The sequence below is a fragment of the Marmota marmota genome, unplaced genomic scaffold (genome assembly GCF_001458135.2).
Source record: "Marmota marmota marmota unplaced genomic scaffold, marMar, whole genome shotgun sequence".
Classification (NCBI taxonomy): domain Eukaryota; kingdom Metazoa; phylum Chordata; class Mammalia; order Rodentia; family Sciuridae; genus Marmota; species Marmota marmota.
Window position 1 is genome coordinate 5,433,513 of NW_025999896.1, and position 25,878 is coordinate 5,459,390.

General features: G+C 41.8%; 1 protein-coding gene across 6 annotated transcripts in view; it reads left to right on the plus strand.

The window, feature by feature from the left end:
* Window positions 1-6: 6 nt before the first annotated feature.
* Arhgap44 (Rho GTPase activating protein 44) overlaps window positions 7-25,878 on the plus strand; it is a 174,439-nt gene continuing 148,567 nt past the window's right edge. For all 6 annotated transcript variants that reach the window (XM_048798104.1, XM_048798103.1, XM_048798107.1 and 3 more), the window contains exon 1: window positions 7-150. In XM_048798104.1, coding sequence (XP_048654061.1) covers window positions 98-150 — 53 coding nt within the window. In that variant the 5' untranslated portion in view covers window positions 7-97. The remainder of the gene's footprint in view (window positions 151-25,878) is intronic.

Here is a 25,878-nt window from a genome sequence, read left to right on the forward strand (position 1 = left end):
CCGGGAGGCTCCGCGCGGGAGCCATGTAACCCTGCGGCGGATTCCGGGCTGCTCCGTCCTTCCCCAGCTCCCGGGCGAGCGCGGTAGCGGGGCCACGATGAAGAAGCAGTTCAATCGCATGCGCCAGCTGGCCAACCAGACGGTGGGCAGGTAGGTCACCCGCAGGCAGGCGGGCTGGTGCGCCCCTGCGAGGCTGCATCCGCCGGGGCGCGCAGGTGATGGAGCCCGCCTGGCCTCCTTCCCTCCCTCCCTCTGGTCTCTCCTCGCTGTCCCTTCCTCCGCGCCGGCCCCTTCCTGGGCTCTGCTGGCCAGGCGCGACCCCTCCTCTCTGAACTTTCCAGACCCCGGAGTCCTTCCCGCTCGCTGCCTGCCTGTCCGGGGCTCTGGTTGCCAAGCGTAAAGTGTGACGCATCCTTTACCTGCGTCCCCAGCTGCCCCTTCACCTCTTCCTCCCTGCCGTTCCCCGGGACTCCCTTCTCCCTCTGGCCGCGTATCTTCCTGGAAACAGGTGTTTGCTCTGATTGTGCTGGAAGCAGCGGAACCGCAGTCGGTCTCCCCGAGATCCTTCCCCTCCCTTGCGCCGAGTAGAGGGCTGCTTGGGGGTCCAGGGGAAGTGTTGGGCCTGATGGGCCTGCCCCTCCCGCCGTGTTTGTTTTCAGGGACTATGGCAGTACGAGATTCTGGATCACTTTCCTGGCCAGGTTTCTTAAAGCGTTTGGTGGTGGTGGGGAGAGGATGGAGAGGGGGAGGGTAGGAGGGAAGAGAAGGTGCTGGTAGGCATGGCGCTGCTCCTTAGACTGATTTCAGTGTAGAGAGAGAGAGGCTGCAGAAAGGGAGGTCCGACTCCTTTGGAAGATGAGGTAAGCAGAAGCTCCAAACCAGGTAGGAGAGGGGGACAGAAAACCAAGGCCCCTTGAAGCTGCTCTCATCATGGTGAAAATGGGCTGCATCTGGGCCAGTGTCTCCAGGAGCAGCTCTGCGGGATGCCAACATCTATTAAGGTTACATAAGGATTCTGGTGGGTCTCTTCCAAAGCCAGACATTCTCCTGAACACAGGAATATTAGATAGAGGGGATTTTTTTTTTTTTTAAATGGTGCTTTAGCTTCTGGGGAAGGATTTCCCACCGATGCTGTGGCAAAGGAATTTAGGTGTGCAGTTCTAAAACAATCTGAAAGCTAAGAACCCAGCCTTGGGTGCAATTCAAGTGCAAGCTCAACACATAGAGGGCTCTCCACTAGGTTTACCAAGAAACAAAATACCTTTCTTGGGTGGGAAGTGGAGCTTGAACTGGCATCTAGTAGGGTGGGGGTGGGGACTTCCCTGGGGAATAGGGGACATCTAAACTCCCATCCAAGCATACTGCCCTAGTTACAGTGGGCATTTGAGGGCAGGGGATGCGGTGGCTTCTTATGCTTCCAGGGACTCCAGATGGTTTCCAAGTAACAATGTCTAAAATTGACTTGGATTCGTTTTTTCCTTTCCAAACACATGTGCTTTAACATGAGGGGGAATTTATGAATAGCAGAGGCAGATTAGCCCAGATTTCTGGCATGGTATTGCCACAAATATAGCCTCACGTGGACTCACTTTGGTATGTTGGATGCTGAGATAGTGTTTTCCTGGTACTCATTGGTTAGCGATTGACAGTCAAGCTGACCAGTCTTTAATGTCTTGGCTCCCCTAGGTCAGTCCAAATCATTCACATATCAGACCAACCAAGTGATTGGGAGGTTCCTGATTCTAGACATGGGTTGCTGTTTTCTCTTGCTGGTGGGATTTCTGTTCATTGCCAGAATGTAAATGTTCATAGGGTGTTTATACTTTCTCCCTGGTCTCCCTGAAACACGGATCTTGATTTTTGAGCCAGGGCATAATACCTTTACTCATGTACATGGAGGGAATGAAAAAGGGTGAGGGGAAATTGGGTTTTAGATAAAGTGGTCTGTCTTACTGATGGCACATTCTTAGAAGTACAGGTAGCGTCATTCAGAGGTGTTTACTACTTGTTTTTTGGTGGGACTCCGCTGAATGAATTCTGTCTTTCTCCAATGGCACCTGTTATGTATGTCTTGGCCCAGGTAAAGTGACAACCAGCCTGGATCCATTTTGATGAAATTTAGAGTAAACCTATAAAGCAAGTGTCAGTTCATGCACCCTGTTGCTTGAAAACTTCCAATGGAATCTCATTCCATTTGTCGTTCCCAGTCTCTACGGTGGCCCTACAGGACCATACCTGATTTGCCCCCCCCCTTGTCTTACCATGCTCATTCTGTCCCACCCTCTTCTCATCTCTGAACTCCAGCTACATCGCGTTCCTTGCTGCATACGCTGAGCCCATTTTCATGTCAATGCTTTTATTCTTGCTGCCTTCCTTTATTCCCTGCATGGTGAATGATGTGCTCCTCCTAGATGCCTTTTCTCCATTGGTCCATGAGGATAAGTGAAGGGAACAGCATTTCCTTTATCCTATTGAGAGCGTTGTGAGTCATGATCCTATATGCATGGGAGTAAAAGGTCTAGAATTCACTTCTTAATTTCCTCAGTCAGTCGAAGAAGCCTTTAGGATTGGAAGTTGGGACTCCAGGTGTGGAATTGTAAAGCACTTTGTAGAGTTGCTTTGGCACATCACTTGACTCTCATCCTTGTGTGTTTTGGAAGTGGTGACTTCTCCTCTCTCTATGAGAAGACTAGGAGGTGAACTTCAGAGTGGACTTTCCTTATGGCTTTTTACTTAGATCACCTTTGATCAGTTGAAGGTTCCAGAGGAGTTATTCTGAACTGAAAACTGCTAGGGATTGGCCCAAATCACTGGAACAAGAGAGAGTTGCCCTACTTAAATGTAGTCTGTTGAGTTACCCCTGCTTTCCCCTGAATGCACAGGTCCAAAAGTAGAGAGGATTTCAGGGATGAAAAAAGTTAATAAAACTCATTGGTTTTAACTGCAAAAAGTTTCCTCTTCTCCTTCATCTACTTCTGCAGTCTTTGTACATATTCCTTCTTGTTTTGAACTTTCACCTCTGTCCCTCTACTTCAGTCCATCCTTTGGGAAGGACTTCTTGGCCACCATCTGCCTGATGGTTAAGAGCTTAGGCTTTGGCGTGGGACATACTTGGTTTACTGCTTGCTCATCTTAAGCTTACCTCATATTAGTTTCCTTTTCTGCAAAATGAGACTAATAAGGATTGCACTGTGGCAATTGTGATAACGATGGTGAGGTTACCTCCAAAATGTGCCACACAGAGTATTTAGCACCAGGAAGCTAGAAGTATCTTTGGGCACGTGTTCTAACTATTATTGGATTATGTGCACTATGGCCTGCTCACATCCATTCACTCAATAAATGTTTATTGAGTGCCTACCATGTGCCAGCCACTGCTCTGGCTCAGGGAATATTGCAGTGCAGAACAAACAAAATCTCTGCTCTCAGAATCTGCATCCTGTTTATAATAGTTCAATTATGTCATAATTTTTACCATTTTTCATTCATCTTCCTCATTAGACATTAAACTTCATAATGTGGCTCTTTCGTTAACGTATTATTCAGTTGCCAATGAATTTCAGAGAAACTACTATGCACCAAGTATCAGGACAGTGTCCCTACCCCTAATCTTTTGATGAGGTTTATTGTTCGTTTCCTCTTCTGCTTGTCCATTCAGTCTTCCAAAGATATTAGTCTTTTAAATAGAAAGGGCTTCTTAGAAACTGATTCCAACAGCCACTGCAAATTGGTGGCTTCAAATGGTTTGTGTGCTCTCATATGAAAAGGGGAGATGTTCAAGGGAGCAAGCAAGTAGCTATGGGAGGGATCAAGACTGGTGGATCGGGTTGGATTGCATGGTTTCAGAGGCTGTTAAGTGGGGTGTGGAAGATGAAGTTCTGTCTCCAGAGCCCTGTTTTCTGTTCCTAGACTGCTTGGTGTGCAAGGGGGACCTGAACAGGCCTTTGGTGACAACCTTGCCAAACATCACTGCTGCTGTGTGCTGCTTTCACAATTTAGCTGCAGTGATCCGGGCATCAGCCAGTGGTCCAGAGCTGGATGCTGAGGTTGCAGCAGCCTCTAGGAGCTCTGGCACTGCAGGCATTTCTGCTGAGGCCAGAGACGACAGTGAGGATCTTTTCCTTGAAGGTTTCCTTGAGCCACTTCTCTGCCCTTCAACAGGCCCTTAAACATGGGCCTGAAAAGCCATGACCCAATCAATAGGACATCAAGGAGAAGTCAGAACCCAGTCCAGATTAGTCATCGGGCTTCTTTGTTCCCTTCTTGCTATTTCCCTGACTGTGATTTCAGACCAACACAGTCCCAGCTCTAGGCTTCCTGTCAGCCCTGCAGGTCTGTCCAGACCCAAATCTGTCCTCCAAAGTTCTGCATTAGAGTTTGGAGGCGCAGGCCTTACCCCCTGCTGGTGTGTATCCATATGAGATAACAGAATGTACTAAACCCCTGATAACCAGGCTAGCTGATCTGGAGAGAATATTCTTTGCTTGTTGTCTAAGCTCCTAACTGTGCAGGTCTGATGGGGGTTCCATGTTCTGCTGGACTGTTCTTAGCAGTCGGCATGAGGCTGCCTGGATTTCTTGCAGAGTTCTTCTCAGACCTGCAAGCCAGTGTGAGGAACCCATTCTCTTAAAGAGCAATTAATCATTTCTCCTCCCGTTTTGCCTCCATCAAAGGAATTCATCAACATCTGTTTGCATTTCTTTATGATGGGTGATAATGACCATTTTTTCCCCCTCTCTCTCTAGAAAAAGTAAATCAGTAACTATGTGACTAAAACAGTAATTCATGGTAGTTCATTTTAGAGGGGATTAGTAAGCATCCCTTTTATTGTAGTCAAAAGCAAATTACTTCAAGTGTTGTCAGGACAGTAAATAATAAAATTATGATTCACCTCTGTTTTGAGGTACCTGTTAGTCGGAGAGATGATTCAGGGGAGAGGTGGGAGGGTTGGGACTCCCCCTTGGGCACAGGAACCTGGGACCCCGCTGCCTTAGGGTGGCCTGCTGCTGTCTAGCAATTTAAAATTCTCCTTTCTGTCCAGGAAGCAGATGTTTTTGGTTTCATTTTCCAACTTTAGAGCATATTTTTAGAAGAAATGTTTATTTTCCCACAGAATTCAATTTACTTTTTTTAACTTTCTTTTTGGTTACATAAGTAATATTTGTTTATTGTAGAAAAATCTTAAACTTATGGATGAGCAAAAAATGAAAAATAAAGTCATCAATAATCTCACTACTGGGGACCACAGTTAATATTTTGGATATAGTTTTGAGTTTTTAATCAGTATGTATATTCATGAGTCACTTAACTATAGGGATATTGCTAGGAGATTTCTTGGTTCTCTGAGGATCATATATTCATGCACTAAGATGGCTATGACATCACACGTTGATGTCATCTTATGGGACCACCATTGCATATGCAGTCTGTCTTTCACTGAAACATCATTATGAGGCCCATGACTGTACTTTTTTAAAAAAAGAGAATGACCGGCATGTGTGAGACACTGGGTTTAAACTCCAGCACTGGAAAATAAAGAAAAAAGAAGAGTAGTGACCATATAATACTATGTACACTGTTTTTTAAAAAAAATTTTTAGTTGTAGATAGACACAATATCTTTATTTATTTTTATGTGGTGCTGAGGATCGAACCCTGGGCCTCACACATGCTAGGCAAGCGCTGTGCCACTGAGTTACAACCCTAGCCCTGTACACTGTTTTGTAAACTGCTTTCTGCTCCCTAGTATTCTATCTCGAATATGCCAATAACCAATAACTATACATAGCATAATTTCTCTAGGCTATGTAATATTTTACTGTAGTTAACAGATTTTCATTTACTGATCATTTGGAAAATATTTCTTAGCAATTGGCTTTTCTAGGATTAAGTCCTAGAAGTGGGATTGTGGGTTAAAGAGTATGAATCTTAGAACTCTGTGTGTATATAGTTTATATATATACAGATATACACACACACATTATTTTTTTATTTTAGGTGGAATTGTCAGTCTTCTTTCTCCAACCCTATCAGAAGCTAATGTTACAGCTTTATAGCTTATATGGGTGAAAATAGAAAACTTTTCTTTTACCTCTTGCAATTTTTAATGTGGTTGAGTTTTTTTTTTTTTTTTTTTTTTTTTAATGTTTTCTGGGCATTCATTGCCTTTTCTAAATTGCCTGAATATGTCTTTGGCCTGTTTTTCTGAAATCATATTCAGAACTATTTTCTTACTGATTTTAGCTAATTTTTAATATATAAGAATACATATATTTTACCACAGATATTTTCCTGTGGTTTTTTTTTCCCCTCATAGAAATCTAATATTTGTGATCCTAAATCTATTAATTTATGGTTTGTGCTTCAACATTACATATGGGAACCCTTTTCTCAGCCCCAGATTATACTAATATACATTTTCATTATTATTTCTAATAGTTTTATTTTACCATCAATCTTTAATTTGCTAGTCATTAATTTTGGCACATGACGTGAATTAGATATCATATTTAGTTCCCTTTTTTTAAAATTAGTTAATCTACTCTTAATTGAATAGTATAATTCGATTATATTTACATATCATCATTACTATGTACTAAAAGATTTCACCTATTTGTAGCGATTGCTAGGATTTCTAGTTTTTTCCTTTGTCTTATCAGTTCTGGCAGGAGTTTGTGATGAGCTCAGCCGCACAGTTGAATGACTGTAGAGTGATCCTTATTATGAGTTCCCAAGCCTTGAGGAGGAGGAGCTGTGGGATCAGACTGGTCTCTTACCAGCTCTGGCATGGACTGGCTGCACCTTGGCTTGGTCATTAAACTCAAAGATTTGACTAAAGATCTTCTTTGTTTCCACCACGGCAGATCTCCGAGTTGTTCTCTTGTGAATGAAAGTTGATCATATATTTTTGGCTATAAAATCATACATAAATGTATATATTAAGATAGGGGAAATTGATGTTTTTGCAATTTTGAATGCAATGAGAATTCTTCATTTGGGAATACAGTATGTTTTTTCAACTCAGTTTATGGTCCTATAAAGTGATTTTTGTCCATTTAGGTCCTGAACGATTGTACTATCATTTTTAGATAATGTGTTTTTGCTGTTAATGTAGTTTCAGTGATTAGAATAATTTGTTAAGCTTTTTCTTTTTCTTGTTAGAGTATATGAAAGCTATTGATTTTTATATCATTAGCAGCCATCTTTTAAAAGTATTTATTACTTTTAAATACTTTAAAAACACTGAGTCTATAGGATTTGTAGTAGATAATCATATCTTCTGCAAATGAGAATCTTGCCGTCCTCCTTTGTAGTGTTTGTACTTATTTGTTTTCTTGTCTAATTGCATTGTTTAGGAGAACTGTTAAAATAACAAGATGTAACATTAAAGATGAGGAATGTGTAACAATGACTCAGTGATTTTGTTTTAAAATTGGTCACTACTGTATCTAATGTTTGTGTGGTTTGGATATTGTTTTAACTTTCACTTTAAACTGCACAGGATAAATTAAAATGAAAACAAAGAAAAATCAGGCTTCCATGTCTTCCTATTAATCTTAAGAAATAGACATGATTATTTTGATAGTGTTTTTGTTTCCTAGTACATAATTTTATTCTTTTCCTTTGAAATTTTCTTTGGTACCAAAGTTAAATTTGATTTGTTATCATGGCCTTTTCCAATAATCATGATAGCCTAGTGTATATTTTTCTTTTAATTCATTAATATTTATTCAGTGATTCTTTCCATAATTATTTATCCAACACTTGCTATGTTCTAGACATTGTTCTCTGTGCTGGGGAGACAGCAATGATAGAGTCCGTCCTAGTCGTCCTTATTTTGGGTGTTTGAACCTTGACAGATTTTCTAATATTGAACTTTCCTTGCCTTCCTACAGTCAATTGGATAAGGGCTTGTTAATTTTGTTCTGTATAGCTAGATTAACGTATTGTTTCATTTAAAATTTTGGCATTCAGTATTCATAAGTGCGAACATTTGGATCTTTCTTTTGCTATACCTGTCACATTTTGATAACTGTGTAGAAAAGAGTTGTTCAACATTCCTTTTTCTTTGGAATGGTGAGATGAGGAATTGCTCAGTTCTTTGAAGTTTGGGGATTGCTTTCTGAGGATGCGTTTTCTATGTAGCTCTTTGTCAGTTTCCGACTTTCTTTAATAGTCATTGGATTATTCATGTTTCCTACCTTTTGTTGAGTCACTTTGAATAACATTTTTATAGAAAGGCATTCTTTGTATTGTGATTTTGATGTTTTTTTTTTAAAGTTAAATAGAATCTTTGGAATATGTATTTCCAATGTCATTCCTAACTTGCTTTCTCTCTCTTCTTTTCCCCTTGACTGGTTTTGTCCCAGAGAATCCCCTTACCTCTGAAGTCAGCTCTTAGGTTTAATTTATGTTCTTTTGGATTCCATTTTCATTAGCTCTTAATCAGTACCTTTTTTTTTTTTTTTCAGTAATCTCTGTTGTTCTATCCTCCTGATTTTCTTGGTATTATTATTATTATTTTTTTTTCCCTAGTCTTCAATCTTCCATGTTGTGTTTCAGGGTAGATTAGACTCTGCCATGATCTCAGGTGAGATCTGGAATCTCAGTGGCTTAACATTTCAAGGGTTTATTTTAGGCTTATTGAAAATTTGCCTGGAGTGTGGGGGACTCCCAGGCAGAGCTGTCCTCCATGTAGAATTTGGGAATCTAGCCTGTATTCATCTTCTCCTCCTCTTCCCTCCTCCTTCAGTACAGCTAAAGGTGAAGAGAGAATATAGAAATGGCATTCTGTCTCTTAAATGCCTTGGCTTGGAATTTGCAAAGGTTACTTCTGTTCACATTTCATTGCCTGGAACTACTAGTCACAAAGATTCCCTGGATAATTGGAGACAGGGAGTCTCTACCACCGTTAAATCAGAACCACTAGGAGCATTCTCTCCCTCTGCTCTGTGGCCCTATTATGTTTTCATTCCTTCTGTGCATCCTGTGGCCCCCTCTGTCCTGCCCTCTCCCTGGTTTCCAGGCCTGAGAAGCTCTGTGTCAATCACAGGAAGGTGTCTATAGATTCTCATCCTCCTCCACAGGAAATGGTCAGATCCATCAAGAGTGCAGCAACCTTAAGAAAACAAACTTTTCTCTTTCTTCTATTTACTGCCTCTCATGTCAAAATTAGTTTTATATGTGTGTGTGTGTGTATTTGTGTGTGTATTTTTTTTTTTCAATGCCCTTCCTATAATGGTGAGAATAATGAAGAGGTCAGAAAATATCCTTCTACCTTACTGGAATGACACCTACTTTATCAGGTTAAATAAGATATGATATCCTTAGTGTAACTCCTGGTTATGATAAGCAGTCAATACATTTTATTTATTAGCACTGTCCCTTGCTGTACTGATCTCTTCGACACAAAGCATTTATTTTGACCTTATTTATATTTCCGAGTACTTGAAAATTACCACTTGAAATGAATATCCATTTTTTTTTTTCTCAAATCAAACTTTTCTTTGATTAGCCAAGAGCCTGGCTGGACTTGAGGTATCAATAATGGTAACGGCCTCTCTCATTTGATGCTGATGGTGACAGATAGGTGTTGTATTACTTGGGTCAGTCTGGGTTAAGAACACCCCCCCCCCCCGCACTACCCCAAATCTCAGTGGCACAGAGGCCAGCCCTTCTAGACTGTTGTGGGCTCTGTACCACCCGTGCCTCTGTAATGGCACAGGCATAAAGTGAGGAAACAGTGAGTCCCTGGCTCTTAATGTTTCTTCTGGAAGTGACATTTGCCACTGCTGGTATTTTCATGCAGAGAAAGGCATTCCTGACTTAGATGTGAAAGGAGAAACACGAAAGCTACATATGTATCACCTGTTATAGGAATCTGGCTGTATACTTTACAGGTGGCATTATTATTATTATTATTATTATTGTTTTGTAGTACTGGGGACTGAACCTAGGAGTACTCTACTACTGAGGTATATCCCTAGCCCTTTTATTACATCTTTAATTTGGGTTCAAGATTTTACTAAGTTGCCTAGCCTGAACTTGAACCTGGTGATCCTCCTGCCTCAGCCTCCCAAGAAGCTGGGATTACAGGCCTGGGACACCATGGCTACACCTGGCAACAGGCATTATTTTAATTTACTCATTGCAACATCTCTATGAATTGGGTACTGTTTACAGCCCTGTTTTGCAGATGGTGAAAAGGAGGCTGAAAGAGGCAGAGCCTAACTTGAACTGTATCCTAAGTAGGTCAAGGTCCAAGGTCAGGCAACTGCCTTCTTCCAGCTCTTCTCTCCCTAGCATAGTTTCTCAGCAGCCTCAGGGCCCCTCAAATTACTTCAGTTTAGGTGGTTTTAGAGATGCTAATTAACTGCTCCTGACTTGTATAAAAATAAAAAATGTCACACTCATTTAAGATAATGGAATATCTTGTATGTAGCCTTAACCACAAAGAGCATAAAATAAAATTTCTGCCAATAGAATATTCTTTACTTTGTTTCCTTATTGCAGTTTCAGCAGAAAGGGTAAGAATGTGCCCTTTGAAGGTTTTTTTTTTTTTTTTTTTCCTTTCTCACTTTGTTGAAAGAACCAGCAGTTTCTGTATCTGCAAAAGTCCCTTCAGACTGCTCCTCCTTGTGTTAACCAAATGGGGACCTGAAAACATACTTTCAAAGAAAGGAATGTAACAAATGAACAGAGCTTTGAGCTCGGAGACTCTACTGCATACCTCTGCCTTCTCAGACAATGTGCCTGTACCCACTTCGTTCTCCTGAGTGCTGTTTATTAAGTATGTCCCATGACAAAGCTCATACAGTACCTCACAGATGTCCCTGGGTAGCCTTTGTACCCATGCCAAGGTAGATTCTATTATTTCCCCCATTTTCTACACCAGTCCCAGAGCAGGTGAGCTTGTGGCTCCTGGTTGCTCAGTTGGTGACAGATGTCACTGGGGTTTGCTTGCAGATCTGTTGGCTCCCAGTATCACCGATGCTCTTTATTGCTATTCTCTAATGACTGTACAGTAGAGGGAAAAAAGTGGAACAAAATTCTAATGTCTAGTATTAATGGAATGAGTAAATCAATTCTGGTACGTTTATACAATTGTGATTATTTTAGTGTTTTCTTAACATGAAGAAAAAATTTAAGGGTGTAGAAAAATGTTTAAAGATAAGGAAACAGGATGCAGAAGTGCATACAGAGTTGAGATTGTACAGTATTCAAACAAACTGCTTAGAAAGAACTGGAAGGGAATCAGGAAACACTGGAAGTGAAGCCTGTGGTGTTTATCTCTGGGTGGGATTAGGACTGATTTGCTTTCTGTTGCTTATACTTTGACTTTCAAGCTCTTTAAAATAAACATATATCTTATTTTTAAAAAAAAGCTCCCAAGACTCAAAATGGACAACTGTAGTCAGAATTTCTTATAATAATATTTTTAACTCTGGGGCCTTAACAAGTCTAAATACAAATATGTTGGAAGTTCTCTTGAGCCTTGGTTTCAAACATGGGAATCTCTTATCAGTACAAATTCAATCTCATAGGATAAAATAGTCTGTTTTTAGGAATTGTTATGCCAGTAGCCTTTTAGATCATTGCTGATAATTTTCTTTGTTTTTGACGACTGATAGATGATTTTACTTTTTCCTTTTTGCTTGTACTTTTTTTTTTAAACGACACACATTTCTGGGGTACAGTATGATAATTTGGTCACATATATATAAAATGTTTAAAGATCAAATCAAGATAATTAGCATTTTCACCTCAAACATTTATCATTTCTTGTTTTAGATGATACATAATATTGACACACTCATGGAGTGTCATGTGATGTTTGATACGTGCGTACATTGTATGTAATGTTCAAATCAGGAGATGCGGCTGTCTTCTTAAACATCATTTTTTTTTTTTGGTAGTGAAAATATTTCACAATCTGTTCTAGCTTTTCTGAAATATCCAATACATTATCTGTAGTCTCCCTTTGAATTCTAGTGTTCCATTGCTGCACATTTTAAAAACATAACATTTTGGAATATAGTCTGTGTGACACATAGCTAAGGACTAGTTCTCCCGTGATCAGTGAGGCTACTCGTGTAGCAGCAGAAGAAATAGAATCTGGCTAATTGAAGCAAAAAAAAAAAAAAGGAGTTTGGAAAAGGGTGAGGAAAGCTCTCCAAATCAGTGGAAGAGCTGGACTCTGTAGCCTGGGGGTGACTACCAATTGCTCTGCTGCAGAGGCAACAGGACAGCCAAAGGGGGTCTTCCCAATTGTTTCCTGTCATTGGGTCACTCAGATGATTCACAGATTAGAGTTTAATTGGCCAAGTTTGGGTCATATCACCTGAGCATCCTTAAACATTAGCATGTCTAATATTAATGGGAAGATAGGAAGTTCTCCTGATAGACAGTCCAAAAAGATATCAATAAGGGACAAATTGATAAATGGAAAATCAGAGTCTCTTGCCCCCAGGATGGGGACGTGATGATGCTGTTCAACATACCCCAGTGTTTACTGGCCTCTGTAATCAGGGGCATCAAAGGACCCCGCCTTGATCAATTTGTCTGTGTTCTTCTGATACCTGTTTCCTGGCATTTGAAGAAATAATTTCCTTCTGCATTTCCAGTTAGTTACTAGGAATCTGTTCCCCATAACAGTTTGTGTCTTCATATTTATCTTGGTGACAGTCCGTGTCTCTCGCCTTGACTCTTGCAGTGACCCCCTTACTTGTACTCTTGCCTTGAACCTCTTCTGTCTTCCTGCCGTGCAGGCCAGACCGCATTTTTGAGCCCATGGATTGAAGAATGTCATTTTTCTTCTTTATCAAGTTTTGTTCTGTGGGAAAAGAAATTCCAGGACTGTGGGAAATGCTACGCGCTATAAATTTATCTTAGAAATTGACAATCTGTATTTGTATTTAAGGCTCAAACAAGTTCTGCAGTAAAGAAAACTGTTGATCATTTGTACCTCTTAGCATGCTTTTCGTTATTAGTAACAGATGTCATTAATTAGAGTGCCTTAAACAATAAGGAAACTGTGTCATTTTTTTAAGTGACATAAAATTGGACATATTTATGGGGTGCCATGTGATGTTTCAATTCATGTGTATATTGTGCAATGTTCAAATAGCATTCAGGAAACTTTATTTCAGATCCCAGGTCATTTAAAAGTAGGTAGGCCAGGTGCCTGTGACTTGGGGCACCTGCTGTCTTTCTGTCCATTTGTGTTTGGTGACCCTCATTGGTGTTTTACTTTACTTCTCAGGTTGTTTTAAAGGTCAAGATATGGCTGCTCCCAGCAACTAAGGTGATTTGCATCTATGTTTGTAAACTAAGGAGGAGACAAGGGAGAAAGGAGCAGCCCAAATGGTTCTGATTGTGGGATAAGGGTCCTTTTTCTAGTCTAAGCCAATTTATTTCACATTTGGCTTTGGGCCCTTCACACATGGTGGCAGGAGAAGGTGTGCTGGGCTGATCCAGTAGCCTGTGTCTTTGATTCCTTAGTGTCTGGGAAGGTAGGATTATGATGACGGACTTAGGTTCCTCTAGACCCCTTCTGGATTTAGAGGTGGTAGTTTCCCTACCTTTTATAGTCGTCTATACATTCCCAGCACAGTGTCTGAAATATAGAATTAGAAAGGCTTCAAGGACTATTTGTCAAATTCATTTTCAGAGTTCAACTCGGTCGTCACCCCTTCTGGTCCCTTCCCGTGATTGATGGCTCCTTGTTTGTGCTTCCACAACACTCTGTTCTCTTATGTATCTTTCTCATCCTACTTTGATTTTTTGTTGCTGTTGCTTCAGTTTTCCTCACTGGACTGGAAGCTGTGCGTGCTTGCAGGGATCAGGACTTGCTCATCTGTGTCCTGTCTGTGTCATCAATAGTGTTTTGCAAAAATCAGGCATAGGTCCTTATCTAGAGTATGGAGCTATGTGCTGCTCTCAAAGATGGATTAAAAAACAAAACAAAACACCTCTTAAATTGAGGTTTCTCATGCTGCATAGCCATGAACTTGCAATCATGTCTTCATGATTTCCAAGATTGTCCTATACTAGTAAAAAAGTATAATGTGGCTTTAGGAGGAGTCCCTGATTATGTCTGTAACTGCAAAGCACGATTCTCTCTTCTTGAGCCTTGCCTGTGCCATTGAGGTCATTCGTGTCAAGAGGAATGTGTATGAGTAAGGAGGCCATTCCTTAATCAGATGTTTACTGACCACCTACTGTCACAGGTTGGGTTGTCCTTGCAAAGCAGATGTTGAGAATCACAAGCAGAGTGCTTATTAGGAAATGCCCTTAGCAGCGTTACATATGGAAGAAAGGAAAGCAGACCCAGGCAGCGGGGAGTTAAGCTGTGATGCATTTCCCCACAAGCACCTTCTGCAGGTTCTATGTTAGCTTCTGAGCTGGGGTGACTTCAGCATTGTCTTTAGTTGAGAAAGAGGAGCTGAGTGAACCTTTATACCTTTGCAGATAGGTGTAAAAAGGTTAGTCATTGCAATTAGGCTTTGCTTGTGTTATGGTTTGATCTGGAATGTATACCCTGAAAAACTCATGTTTTGAAAGCATGACCCCCAATATAGCAAGGTTCAGAGGTAGAGCTTTTAGGCAGTAAGTAGAGCTGTAACCTTATCAGAGGATTAATCCACTTGCTGGATTAATAATTTGGATGGACTCTTGGATGGTAACTCTAGACAGATGGGTATGACTGGAGAAAGTAGGTCACTGGGGATGTGCCTGTGGGGACTATATCTTGTCCCTGGCTCCTTGCATGCTCCCTTGGCTTCCCAGCTGCTATGAGCTGACAGCTTTTCTCCACCTTACCCTCCTGCCATGAAGTTCTGTCTCACCTTAGGTCCAGAGCAATGAAGTCGGCCAACCATGGGCGAAACCTCTGAAAAAACATGATCCAAAATAAAAATTTAATTCTCTAAGTAGTTCTTTTCAGATATTTTGGTCATAGCCATGAAAAGTTGGCTACTATGCCCTGGAAGATGGTACTATGGTTTAGGTATGGGGTGTCCCCCAAAAAGCTCATGTGTGAAGTAATGCAAAAGGATTTAGAGGTGAAATGACTGGGGTATGAGACCCTAAACCTAATCCATATGTTAATCCACAGATTGGGACTAACTGGTCACTGGGATATATATTTTGTCCTTGTTGAATAGAACTCTGTTTCTGCTGGCATGATGTTTTTTGCCACTGCTCACCACCCTCTTCCACCACCCATGTTCAGGGTCACTTGGAGCCCCGAGGAATGGTGCTGACTGACTGCCTGTGGACTGAGACTTCTGAAACTGTGAGCCCCAAATGAACTTGTCCTCTTCTAAAATTGTTCTCGTCAGGTCTTTGGGTCACAGCAGCAAACAAGTTGACGAAAGTGTGATGCAATGTCAGCCCCTAGGGTGGGTTCTAGGATAAGTTGGATACAAGGCTTTTATTCCCATTGGGGACTCTGGTGTCAAGTCTACTGTCACCTACTGTGTGTGAGGTCTACTGCTAGAAACATGAGGGTGGAAAAAAGCAGTTAAGCAATTACATTAAAGTCGGTGTTTTGGAAGATGAGGTGTTCATGGGGGGATAGGACCATAAGTGCATTTGGTTGGAGTGATGTTTGGGAGGAAGTCTTGAGAGTAAAACCTGAAGAGTAAGTTAACAGGTTAAGGAAAGTAGGGATGGCATGAGTCACTGCCAAAATAAGTGGAGTGTGGTGCTTTCAAGTATGTAAAATGAGTTCTCTCTGCTTGAAGTATCATTGGGAAAGGGGTAAAGTTTGTAAATAGGATGACCATTTTATTTGTTATGAAACCCATGGCATTTCTGAGCAATCACAGAATTTATAATACTGGAGCCAACAGGTGAAAACCTGGGCCAATTGTCTGGTCAACCTAACTCATACAACTTGATTAGGCAGAATTTGGATTCTGTCCAAGCATCAGTGATTAATTACTGAGTGGCCCTTTGACCTTTCCTTGAAGTTTTTGGGTCATAAGCATGGATTCTGATGCCAGATTCCCATAGGTTCATAGTTTGGCTCTATCATTTACTAGTTGTTAAATCTTGGACAGGTCAATTAAGTTTTATCAGTCTCTGATTTCTTATCTGAAAAACGGGGACAATAATCCTTCTTACCTTTATGGTATTATTTTAATGATTTGAGATATACACATTACTTACAATAGTTCCTAGGATAGAATAAATTTGCAGTAAGAGTGCCAGGCTGCTGTTATTCTTTTGAACAGGGGTGGCGAGGTCAGATACGGGGTTTGCTCTGGAGACATAATGGAGATCCAAATGGAGGCAGCAAGACTAGAGTGAGAGAGACTAGTTAGGATATGATACTGTTAATGAGGAGACCAGTTAGGCACTGTGGTTTGGATGAGTGTATCCCAAAGAATCCACATGTAAGGTATGGCCCCAGGGAGATGGTATTAGGATGTGCTGTAGACCTTTAAGAGGTAAGAACTTATGGAAAGTCTAAGGTCATTGGGGACTCTTAAGGTTCTTGAAGAGGATTGTGTGACCATGCCCTTCCTTTCTCAGCTCCATGGTTCAAGATGTGAGCACTCACTCTGAATGTGCTCCCCCCCATGATGTGCCCAAAGCAGTGGGGCTGCTCAGACTTGGACTTGAACCTCCAAAATTGGGAGCTAAATGAACCTTCTTTTCTTCATAAGTAGTCTGTCTCAGGTATTTTGTTGTAGTACTGCAAAACTCACTAACACATTAGGAAATCCTACTGAGATGATGAGTGTCTGGATCGTATTTGTGGCTGTGAGAAAAAGAGATGTGGAGAAATCCCAGAAATTATTGAAATGTTGAATCAGGAGCCTTGGTGGAACTTCAGAGAACTGCAGGAGCTAAAGCTGCTGCTGAGGTTTGGGCCTGGGCAAATGGTGGATGATCCTATTGGTCACTTGAGAAGGGACCTGTGAGACTTGCAAGGGGAGAAGTCCAGAAGGAGGCTATTATAAGGCTCTGGAGCTTAGGAGAGAGGTCTAGGGGAAGAGGGAGTTAGGATTCATCAGCAGGCAGGTGGAATTAAATTGGGGAGGTTGCTGAGATCAAAGGAGGGCAGAGAAATGTCCTCATGGGCATTGGGTAGTATGGAAACGAAGGGATTGCACAGGCTTTTCCCATTTTAACTTCCAGTCTTAATCAGAGGGAAATCCTTGCTCTATTCACCGAGTTCTCACAGGCTGCTCTAACAAATTATCCCAAACTAGATGGCTTACAACAACAGAAATCTGTTCTATTACAGTTCCAGATGCACTTAAGTCCTAAATCAAGGTGTCAGCAGGATGTCACTCTCTCTGAAGGCTCTAGGGGAGAATGGATTCCATGCAGCAGTATAATAAAGGGTGTCTTGTCTTTGTCCCCAGTTCCCAGCACAGATCTTCGGAAATCTTTGCAATTCCTTGAGTGATTGGAGTGTCTTTCTTATGCTAATAAGACGACTCTTGGTGGGAAGCCTTAGATAGCTTCAGGAGAGGGGCTGGTCACCAGAAAGACCAACCCTATTATTAAAGGGTAGGAATTTGGGGGCTAGTCTAACACTCTTGAGAGGGGAAGGAAGGGGAGGAGAACTGGAGGTAGGGTTCAGTTCTGTGGCCAATGATTTAATCAATCATGCTTTTTGTAATGAAGCCCCATCTCAAAACTTAGACACTTAAGCCCTGTGAAGCTTCCTAGCTGGTGAACACTTGGATGTGCCGGGAGGGTAATACACTCGGGTTGCATGATGAGAGGGTGCTGAGCTCTGCATCTCCTCCCTCCCCTAGACTTTGCTCCATATAGCTCTTTTATTTGGATGTTGCTGAGTGGTGTCCTTTGTATAGTTATATCCTTGACATAGTTATGTCCCATATATATATAACAACATTTATATGTGGTTATAACCTGTATGACTTCATATATTTGATTATAATTGTAAATGTAGTGCTTTCAGTGTGTTCTATGAGTCAGACTAATGCATTATTTTATCTGAGGGTTTTGTGGGAAGTACTGAATTTGTAACCAGCTGGGTGGAATTATTTGGATGCCCAGAACTTGTGATTAGGATCTGAAGTTGGGGGGTGGCACTTTGTCCGGAAGTTGTTGGGTCTCTGCTAACTCTGGGCAGTTATTATCAGAATTGAACTGTAGGCCACCTAGCTGGTGTTAGAGAATAGTGTCTGAACAGATTCACCTTCCTTTTAGCAGCTGGTGCTGCCAGGATCCTCGGAGCTCCTTGTCTTATGGGCACATGTGTCCAGTCTCTACCACCATTACCGCATAGTGTTGACTCCAAGTGTTCCTGTTTCTGCGTCTCTTCTCTTGTAAGGACACCATTGTATTGGGTGAAATGTCTACCCCATTCCAGTAAGACCTCCTTTTTTTTTTTTTTTTTTGATACTGGAGATTGAACCCAGGAGTGCTTTGCCACTGAGCCACATCCCTACCCCATTTTATCTTTTGAGACAGAGTCTTGCTATAAGTTGCTTAGGTCTTTGCTAAGTTGCTGAGGCTGTCCTTGAACTTGAGATCCTCCTGTCTCAGCTTCTTGAGTTGCTGGAATCATGGATGTGTGCCTTTACACCTGGTAAGTACAACCTGATTTTTTTTTTTAACAACTGTAATTCCAATTAGTTCCACTTCTGGGGTTTCTGTGGTTAGGATTTCACATTTTTAGGAGAAGGGTGGGGCACAATTCAACCCATAATACCTATAAAGTACACAGTTCTCATTCAACACATAGTGTTTTTTTTGGGGGGGGGGGGTGCCAAGCTCAGTGGTAGGAGCCCTGAGGCAAACCCCTAGATGAGGAAGTCAGAAAGTCTTGCCCTTGAGGGTTTATTTTCCACTAGGGAAAATAAGATGTAAACATATAACAGATATTTGAAGCTAGTTTTTTTGGTTTTTTTACGTAAGCACAAAGTAGTATGAGCTGCTTGAATGGGAGGGCAGAACAATCCCTTCTTATTTTAGTAATCAACCAGGATTCAAGGGACAGAAGGTGAGCTAAGTTGGATTCTGGAAGGAAGCATGGGATTTTGATGAAGGAAATATATAAATGGAGATTTAAGCTCACCAAATGCACAATAGCAAAGGGGCCATGCAAATCTAAGACATGTGTCTGAATGTGTGTAGAATTTATTCTTTAGAAAATCAGCTTATTAACTAGATTGTGAGATGTCTATGGATGGAATACTCTCTGAATCAGATCTGGATGCACCAATCATCTCCAAGATACCCTGACAGGGGAAGAGCAAGATGCAGAATAGTGTTTATTTTATTTGACCTGATTTCTTTAAAAAAAAAAAAAATACGGAGGGAGATGAACGCGTTCCCAAATGTGCATAGTTAACATGCTTGTAAATGCAGAGAACATCTCTGGAAGAATCTAAAAAATTGCCCACGGTGCCTCGGGATGACTGAGGACAGGGAAAGGAAGGGGCCCACATTTCTCACTGTAGGTAGGAGCTGGCTTCAGTTCTTCTTAAAAACAAGTTACTGTTTTAATTGACTTTACTTTTTTGCACTTTTGAAGTAAAAAGCAATAGACTTAGAGATCCACAGCCCTCCTATGTTCTATTAAACTTCCTACTTTTCCAGAGTGCTGCTTTTTATCAGTCCACTCCTTAAACAGTTGCAGACCTCATGTGGACATGCCAAGGTCCTTGGTTCACGATCCCTGAGTCCTCAGACTTCTGACCTCTCACTATTGGCCAAGGCTGCAGTCAGGCTAGTGTTGTTAGAGTGGCTCTGCACTATCCTACCCACTCTGTCGTGTGTTGTGAGTTCGCTTTGTGCCCATGAGGATCTGCGCACACCCATCATTGTGGTTCAACACCCACAAATGTCTGGTCACAGGAATACACGGCACCCAACTACCAAGACCCATACATGGGCAGGTTATCCCCAGACAGATACAGGAAGGCTGGGCCCTGCTGAGAATCAGTGTGGACCTGGATCTCACTCTCTTCATGGCTTGCTGGCCTGTCTGACTTCACCCATTTGGTGTCTAATGTTTGGATTTCTTCTCAAGGTTCAGAAGAGCAGTTACTTCCTTCTCTAGCCAGGGTATCGGTGACGTTTTCTTTCTTTTTTTTTTTTTTGCCAGTTAAAAAGCTCAGTGATCTACAGCAGTGTTTACCAGGCTTTCTTAGTCAGTATTCCTTTTTGATAAGCCTAAAGTGCACATTCTCTCCTCAGTGCACATTCTCTCCTTTTTGGATCGGATTCTGATACACCTTCCCTTGGGTGGTCGGGAGTGTACCAAGTCATACACCGTTTTTGTCATCGTGTACACATCGACGATGCTTGTTTTTGTATTTTTCTGTTATCTTGAGAAGATATAGATAAATTTATTAAGTCCGGAAGGAAAGACAGGGAAACTCATACATTAATGTAAGCATAGATGCATGCATATATATGTGAATGTACATATCATATATGCATATTTATAACTATACATGTTATCCCCCCATGGATACACAGGACAGATGTTTCCAGTGGTTTTAGTTCTTCAGGTCTACCTGGCACAGTCCTCAACTGGGGTAACTCTTATTTCTCTCTCTTTCTCTCTTTCTTTTATTTATTTTTTTACCTCCTGCTCTCTGTTTTTATTTTTGATTTATTTTTTTCTCTTTTTCTTTTAAAACCTCCTTTACATCTTACGGTGGTCCATATTCTGAATTGGTGTAAGCTGTTAGGGTCAAGGTCATTGTGAGAGAACCACTCAGCTTTCCTGCTCCTCACACCCTGTCCTACCCCGTGTACCGTGCATGGGAAACCTCGGTTTGATTTCCAGTGAAACTCCTCCCACCTGCCTTTATTGCTCCTCTCTCCTGGTTTTAGAGAGAAGTCAGGACAAAAGGACTCTGCCGGTAGGTTCTTCTGATTTTTAAAGAGACCCTCGTCTCCTGGGCTTCTGTAGAATATGATAGAGAAGCGGGAGCAGGGTGCCCCAGTGCTGTGCTGAAGGCCCCTATAGTGTGAAAGCTTATCCGCAGGTGCCTTTTGTGTTTTCTTGCAAAATACCCCCTTTACACCCTCAGGGAGGGAAATAAAGAATTTCCTCACAGAGTCAGTAAATGTTTATTATGTCCAATGCTGGGAAAAATGCAGAAATAGATTTGGTGGGGTAGAAAAGACTGGAATAGTGAACAAGATAACATAACATATAACAACTTTGGTTTGTGTAGAGGGGAGTCTGGAGGGGGTGGGGGTGGGCTCTTTTATTCTGGCAGTCTTTACAGCCACCAGGTTGGCTCAGACGACACTCCATGTTACTGGCATCTCCTGGGGTCTCTGTCACAGCTTCTCTTTACATTTATAACTTCAAGCATGGGTCTCTCAGCAGCAGCCCATGGGGACTGGGCCCGGCAACACTTTGCCTGGCTCCAGGTCTTCTGTTGAAATCTGGGTGGGAGCTCTCATGACCCCTTATGTATTTGTCAACAAAGAGACATGGGTTCAAGCATCCATGAAAAAAAAAATTAAAAAAGCACACATGAATGAGCACACACGAGCACAGACACACTTTATATAATAAGAAAACAAAGGTGAGAAATAGCTATTCGACCTAAAGGAGCCTCAGCCCATTGGGATCTGTTCAATTTCATAAGCTGTTTTCCAAATATTTGTCTCCATTTCTATTTAAAAGTTAGTATTTATAGTGTGGCATAACCATCTTCCATTTCTCACTTTTGACTGGACGTAAATATCTAGTTTCTGTTCAATAAGGTTGTAGTAGTAGGCTACTCTTTTAGAGTTCTGATGGCATCATGCAAGAAATAGGCAGAGCTGGGGTTGGGGAGAAACACGTACTGTCCAAGAGATGCAGCCTGGCAATTGCCTGTAGGCTTCCCCAGCTGCTCAGATCAGTGCATCTCTGACTATGTGCAGGGTCTTGTGCTCTTGTCCACATGCTCCCTTTCCAGGTGTTACTTTTATGCTCAAAGAAGCCTATGAGCTAAAAGTCTCATTGGTTGCCTGCTTCACAGAGGAACATGTAACATGCACAGTCAGGTAACTGGCTCACATTCCCAAGTCATAACCCCAGGAGCCTGGATTCAGAGGCAATCTGCCTTCAGAACCCCAACCTCTTAATCTCCACACGCCCTCATCTCCAGGGACCTAAGCCCCCATTTTCCTCCTAGAAGGCTGTGGGAGAGCTGACCCAGTCCACAGTCAGACCCATATGCTTTTCCTTGGGACAATCTCCCCCGTGGGGAACTTCATGTTCCATGGGAACAAACAAGAGGAGTAGATGGTCCATAGGGGTGGCCCTGAACAATGGGGTCCACATTAGGAGCTGGGAGAAAGGAAGGTTTAAAATAAGTATTAAGCTTCCTCTTTAGCATCATGAGCTCTGAAATCCTCTATTTTGGATCCTCATGAAATTTTGAGCCTACCTTCCAGAACATTGTGGCCTTGCAGGGAATTCACCAGTATCTCTCCTTCTGTGCAGTTACAGTGGACTGTACGTTGTACTGTCACCCATGAAATGGATCACTCTGGCCAGCATATATACACTTGAGGAGGAAAGAAGGGTTTCCAGCCTAGGCCACTGAAGTACAGAGTGATCCTGAAGACAAGGGACCTTCAAAAGGAGACAACCAAGGGAAGGGAGAGGAGAGGAGAACAGGAAAGGAGGTAGAATAAATCAGACAAACCATTCCCATGCTCATGTAAGAAAACACCACTATTGAAACTCCACATCATGTACAACCGCATGAAAGAGACTCTAATTTATAGCCATGTAGGTGTAACATGTCAAAATATACTCTACTGTCATGAGTATCTAAAAAGAACAATTAAAAAAAAACCCCAGTCCTTTAATGACTAGTTTTGTGTGCTCCTGGATGGACAGATGCAAAAGCCCCAAGGTGGACACAATCCAAATGTCAATCAGTGGATGAAGGGATAAACTCTATGTGCCAGATCTCCACAGGGGATCAGTACTTCCTTGTGAAAAGGAATGTAGTAGGGATTCATGACACAACATCTATGAACCTGGGAAACAGGATCTCAGTGAAAGAAGCCACTCACAAAAGATCACATGTCATCTGCTTCCTCTAATAGGAAACATTCAGAATATGCAAATATAGAGAGAAAGAAAGTGGATGAGGAGCTGCTGGGGAAATGCAGATCCCCTCCTAATGTGTCCAAAGGTTCTTTCTAGGGTGATGAAGGTAGTCTAGAGTTACACAGGGGTGATGGTTTCACAACCAGATGAATATATGAGAAACCATTCAACTATATAGTATAGGCTGTGGTATGCGAAGTATATCTCAGTAATGCTGCTTAAAGGCGAAAATAAAGTACAGCTCTTGGAAATTAAAATAAAGAGAAAGAGAGAAGAGAGAAGAGAGAGAGAGAGAGAGAGAGAGAGAGAGAGAGAGAGAACCTCAAGAAAATTTGAACTTTTATTTATTTTTACCATTTCTCTGAAATGTCTTTATGTATTATTCTCTACTGAAAGAAGAGCACATGGGCACACGCGCGCACACACACACACACACACACACACACACACACATTTTGTCCCCATTTGAAATGTGCAACTCAGCTAGTAAATGTACCTAACACTCACACCCTCTCCTTACCCAGAAAAAACAATACTTGCTGTTTGTAGTTTAATAGGTTTTTTTATTTACTTAGAATGTTTTTCTAAAGCATCATAGAAATAGCAATGGCACACATCTCCCTTGGTGGCCATGCTGAGGAGTGCAGTCACTTCCAAGTGAAAACTGACCTTTTACCTCTCCTAACAGATTAGGGGACTTGGGGTCCTCCTTCACAATACCTCCAATGTTCCTCTCCTTCTAGGGCCTTAATCAGACTTGCTGGCCTAGCTCTTTTAGATGACAGTTTCATCATCTAATGTGGCATCAACTGCCTTCTCATGAAGCAAGATCATAACAAATCTTGAGATATTAGAAATGATAATAAGCTTTGGCTCTATACTTCAGATAAAAAGTCAGTACGCACAGTGACTTGAAGAGATGAGACATACCCTGAAATCCATTTGACTCAATGAGACTTGGAACCTAAATACCTACAGGAAGTTTCTCATTTGTAAGTTAAGCTAATATGATGGTTAATTTAGATGTCAGCTTGATGGGCTCTCAGGTTTCCAGATATTCGGTTAAGCACCATTCTGAGTGTGTCTGTGAGGATGTTTGTGGATGAGATTAATACTTGTAAGCCAGGTAGGGTGGTGCAAACATGTAATCCCAGTGGCTTGGGAGGCTAAGGCAGGAGGATTGTGATTTCATAGCCAGCCTTGGGCAACTGAGCAAGGACCTAAGCAGGTCAGTGAGCTCTAAATAAAACATAAAAAAGACTGGAATGTTGCTCACCGGTTAAGTGCCTCTGGATTCAACAACCAGTTCCAAAACAAACAAGTGAACAAATAAATAAATAAGTAAGTTTGCCCCAGTAGATGCAGTAAAGCAGATTGTTGTCCCCAGTGTGGGTGGACCTCTTCCAAATCCATTAGAGGTCTGAATAAAGCAAAAGACTGCTCTGCCCAACTGTCTTGGAGCTTGGACATCAGTCCTCCCTGCCTCTGGACTTGGACTGGACTTGTCCCATCAGTCCTCCTGCTTCTCCAGCCTTCAGACTCAGACTAGAACATTACCACTGGTACTCCTGGGTCTCTGGCTGGCAGATGGCTGCTCCTGGACTTCTCAGACTCCATAACTCCATGAGCCAATATCTTGTAAAATTTCTCACTTTATATGTAAAATCTACTATTTTTTCATGTTTATTATTATTTTTTCTTGGTACTAGGGATTGAACTCAGTAGTGATGAACATCTAAGCCACACCTGCAGGTCTTTTTAAAAAGATATTTTATTTAGAGACAGGGTCTTGGTGAATTATTTAGGATGGACTTGCTAAGTTGCTGAGGCTGGTTTTGAACTTGTGATCCTCCTGATTCAGCCTCCCAAGCCATTGGGATTACAAGCATGCACCACCACACATAGACTACAATGTGGTACTTCTTCTGCTTCTCTAGAGATTCCAGATTACATACTATGCCCTTCCTTCCTTCTTTCTTTCCTTCCTTCCTTGCAGGGCCAGGGATCAAAACAAGAACCTTGTACCACACTAGACAAGCACTCTACCACTGAACTATACCCACACCTCTTTTCTATTTTATTTTGAGACAGGATCTTTCCACGTTGCCCAGGCTTACGTTCTAATCTTTCTGCTTCAGTCTGCCACAGCCCGACTGGCCATTCACCAGAGTAGCTGGGGTGACAGGATGCACCACTGCACCTGGCTTCCATTTCTGAAATTATGATCCAGTTCAAAAGTATAAAAAGAGGCATTCTGAACCTGTCATAGGAGGCACGGAACCCTCAACAAAGCCTCTGTGGATTCTTGCCCATATGTATCACCTTACTGCATTGATGGAAAAATGACAGACAACTCCAACTGAGGGTCATTTCACTAAATACCTGATCATTGTCAGGTCATAAAAGGTGAGGGAAGACTGAGGTCCTGTCACACACTGCAGGTGACTCGTGGGAAACTACAATTAAGTGCAACTTGTGTTTCTAATGAAATCTTAGGGTAGGAAAAGGACCTTAGTGGAAGAACTGGGGCAGCTCCAGGGCTGTCTCTGTGCTAGTCAATGGTACTGCACCAAAGTTCCCACCGTGGTCTGCTCACTGCAGTAGCTGTGTAAGATGCCACCCTTGGAGCAGTGGGCTGAGGGACATATGGATGCCCTTCAGTATGCTTGCACCTTCTCTGCAAGTGCACACTGAGGCCAAGATGAAAAGGTCAAAGACAAATACATTAAAGTACAACGAAGTTTGTCAGGCCTTGACATTTTGCCATATTTGATTCATTACTTTCTAAAAAGAAAATATTATAGCCAGGCA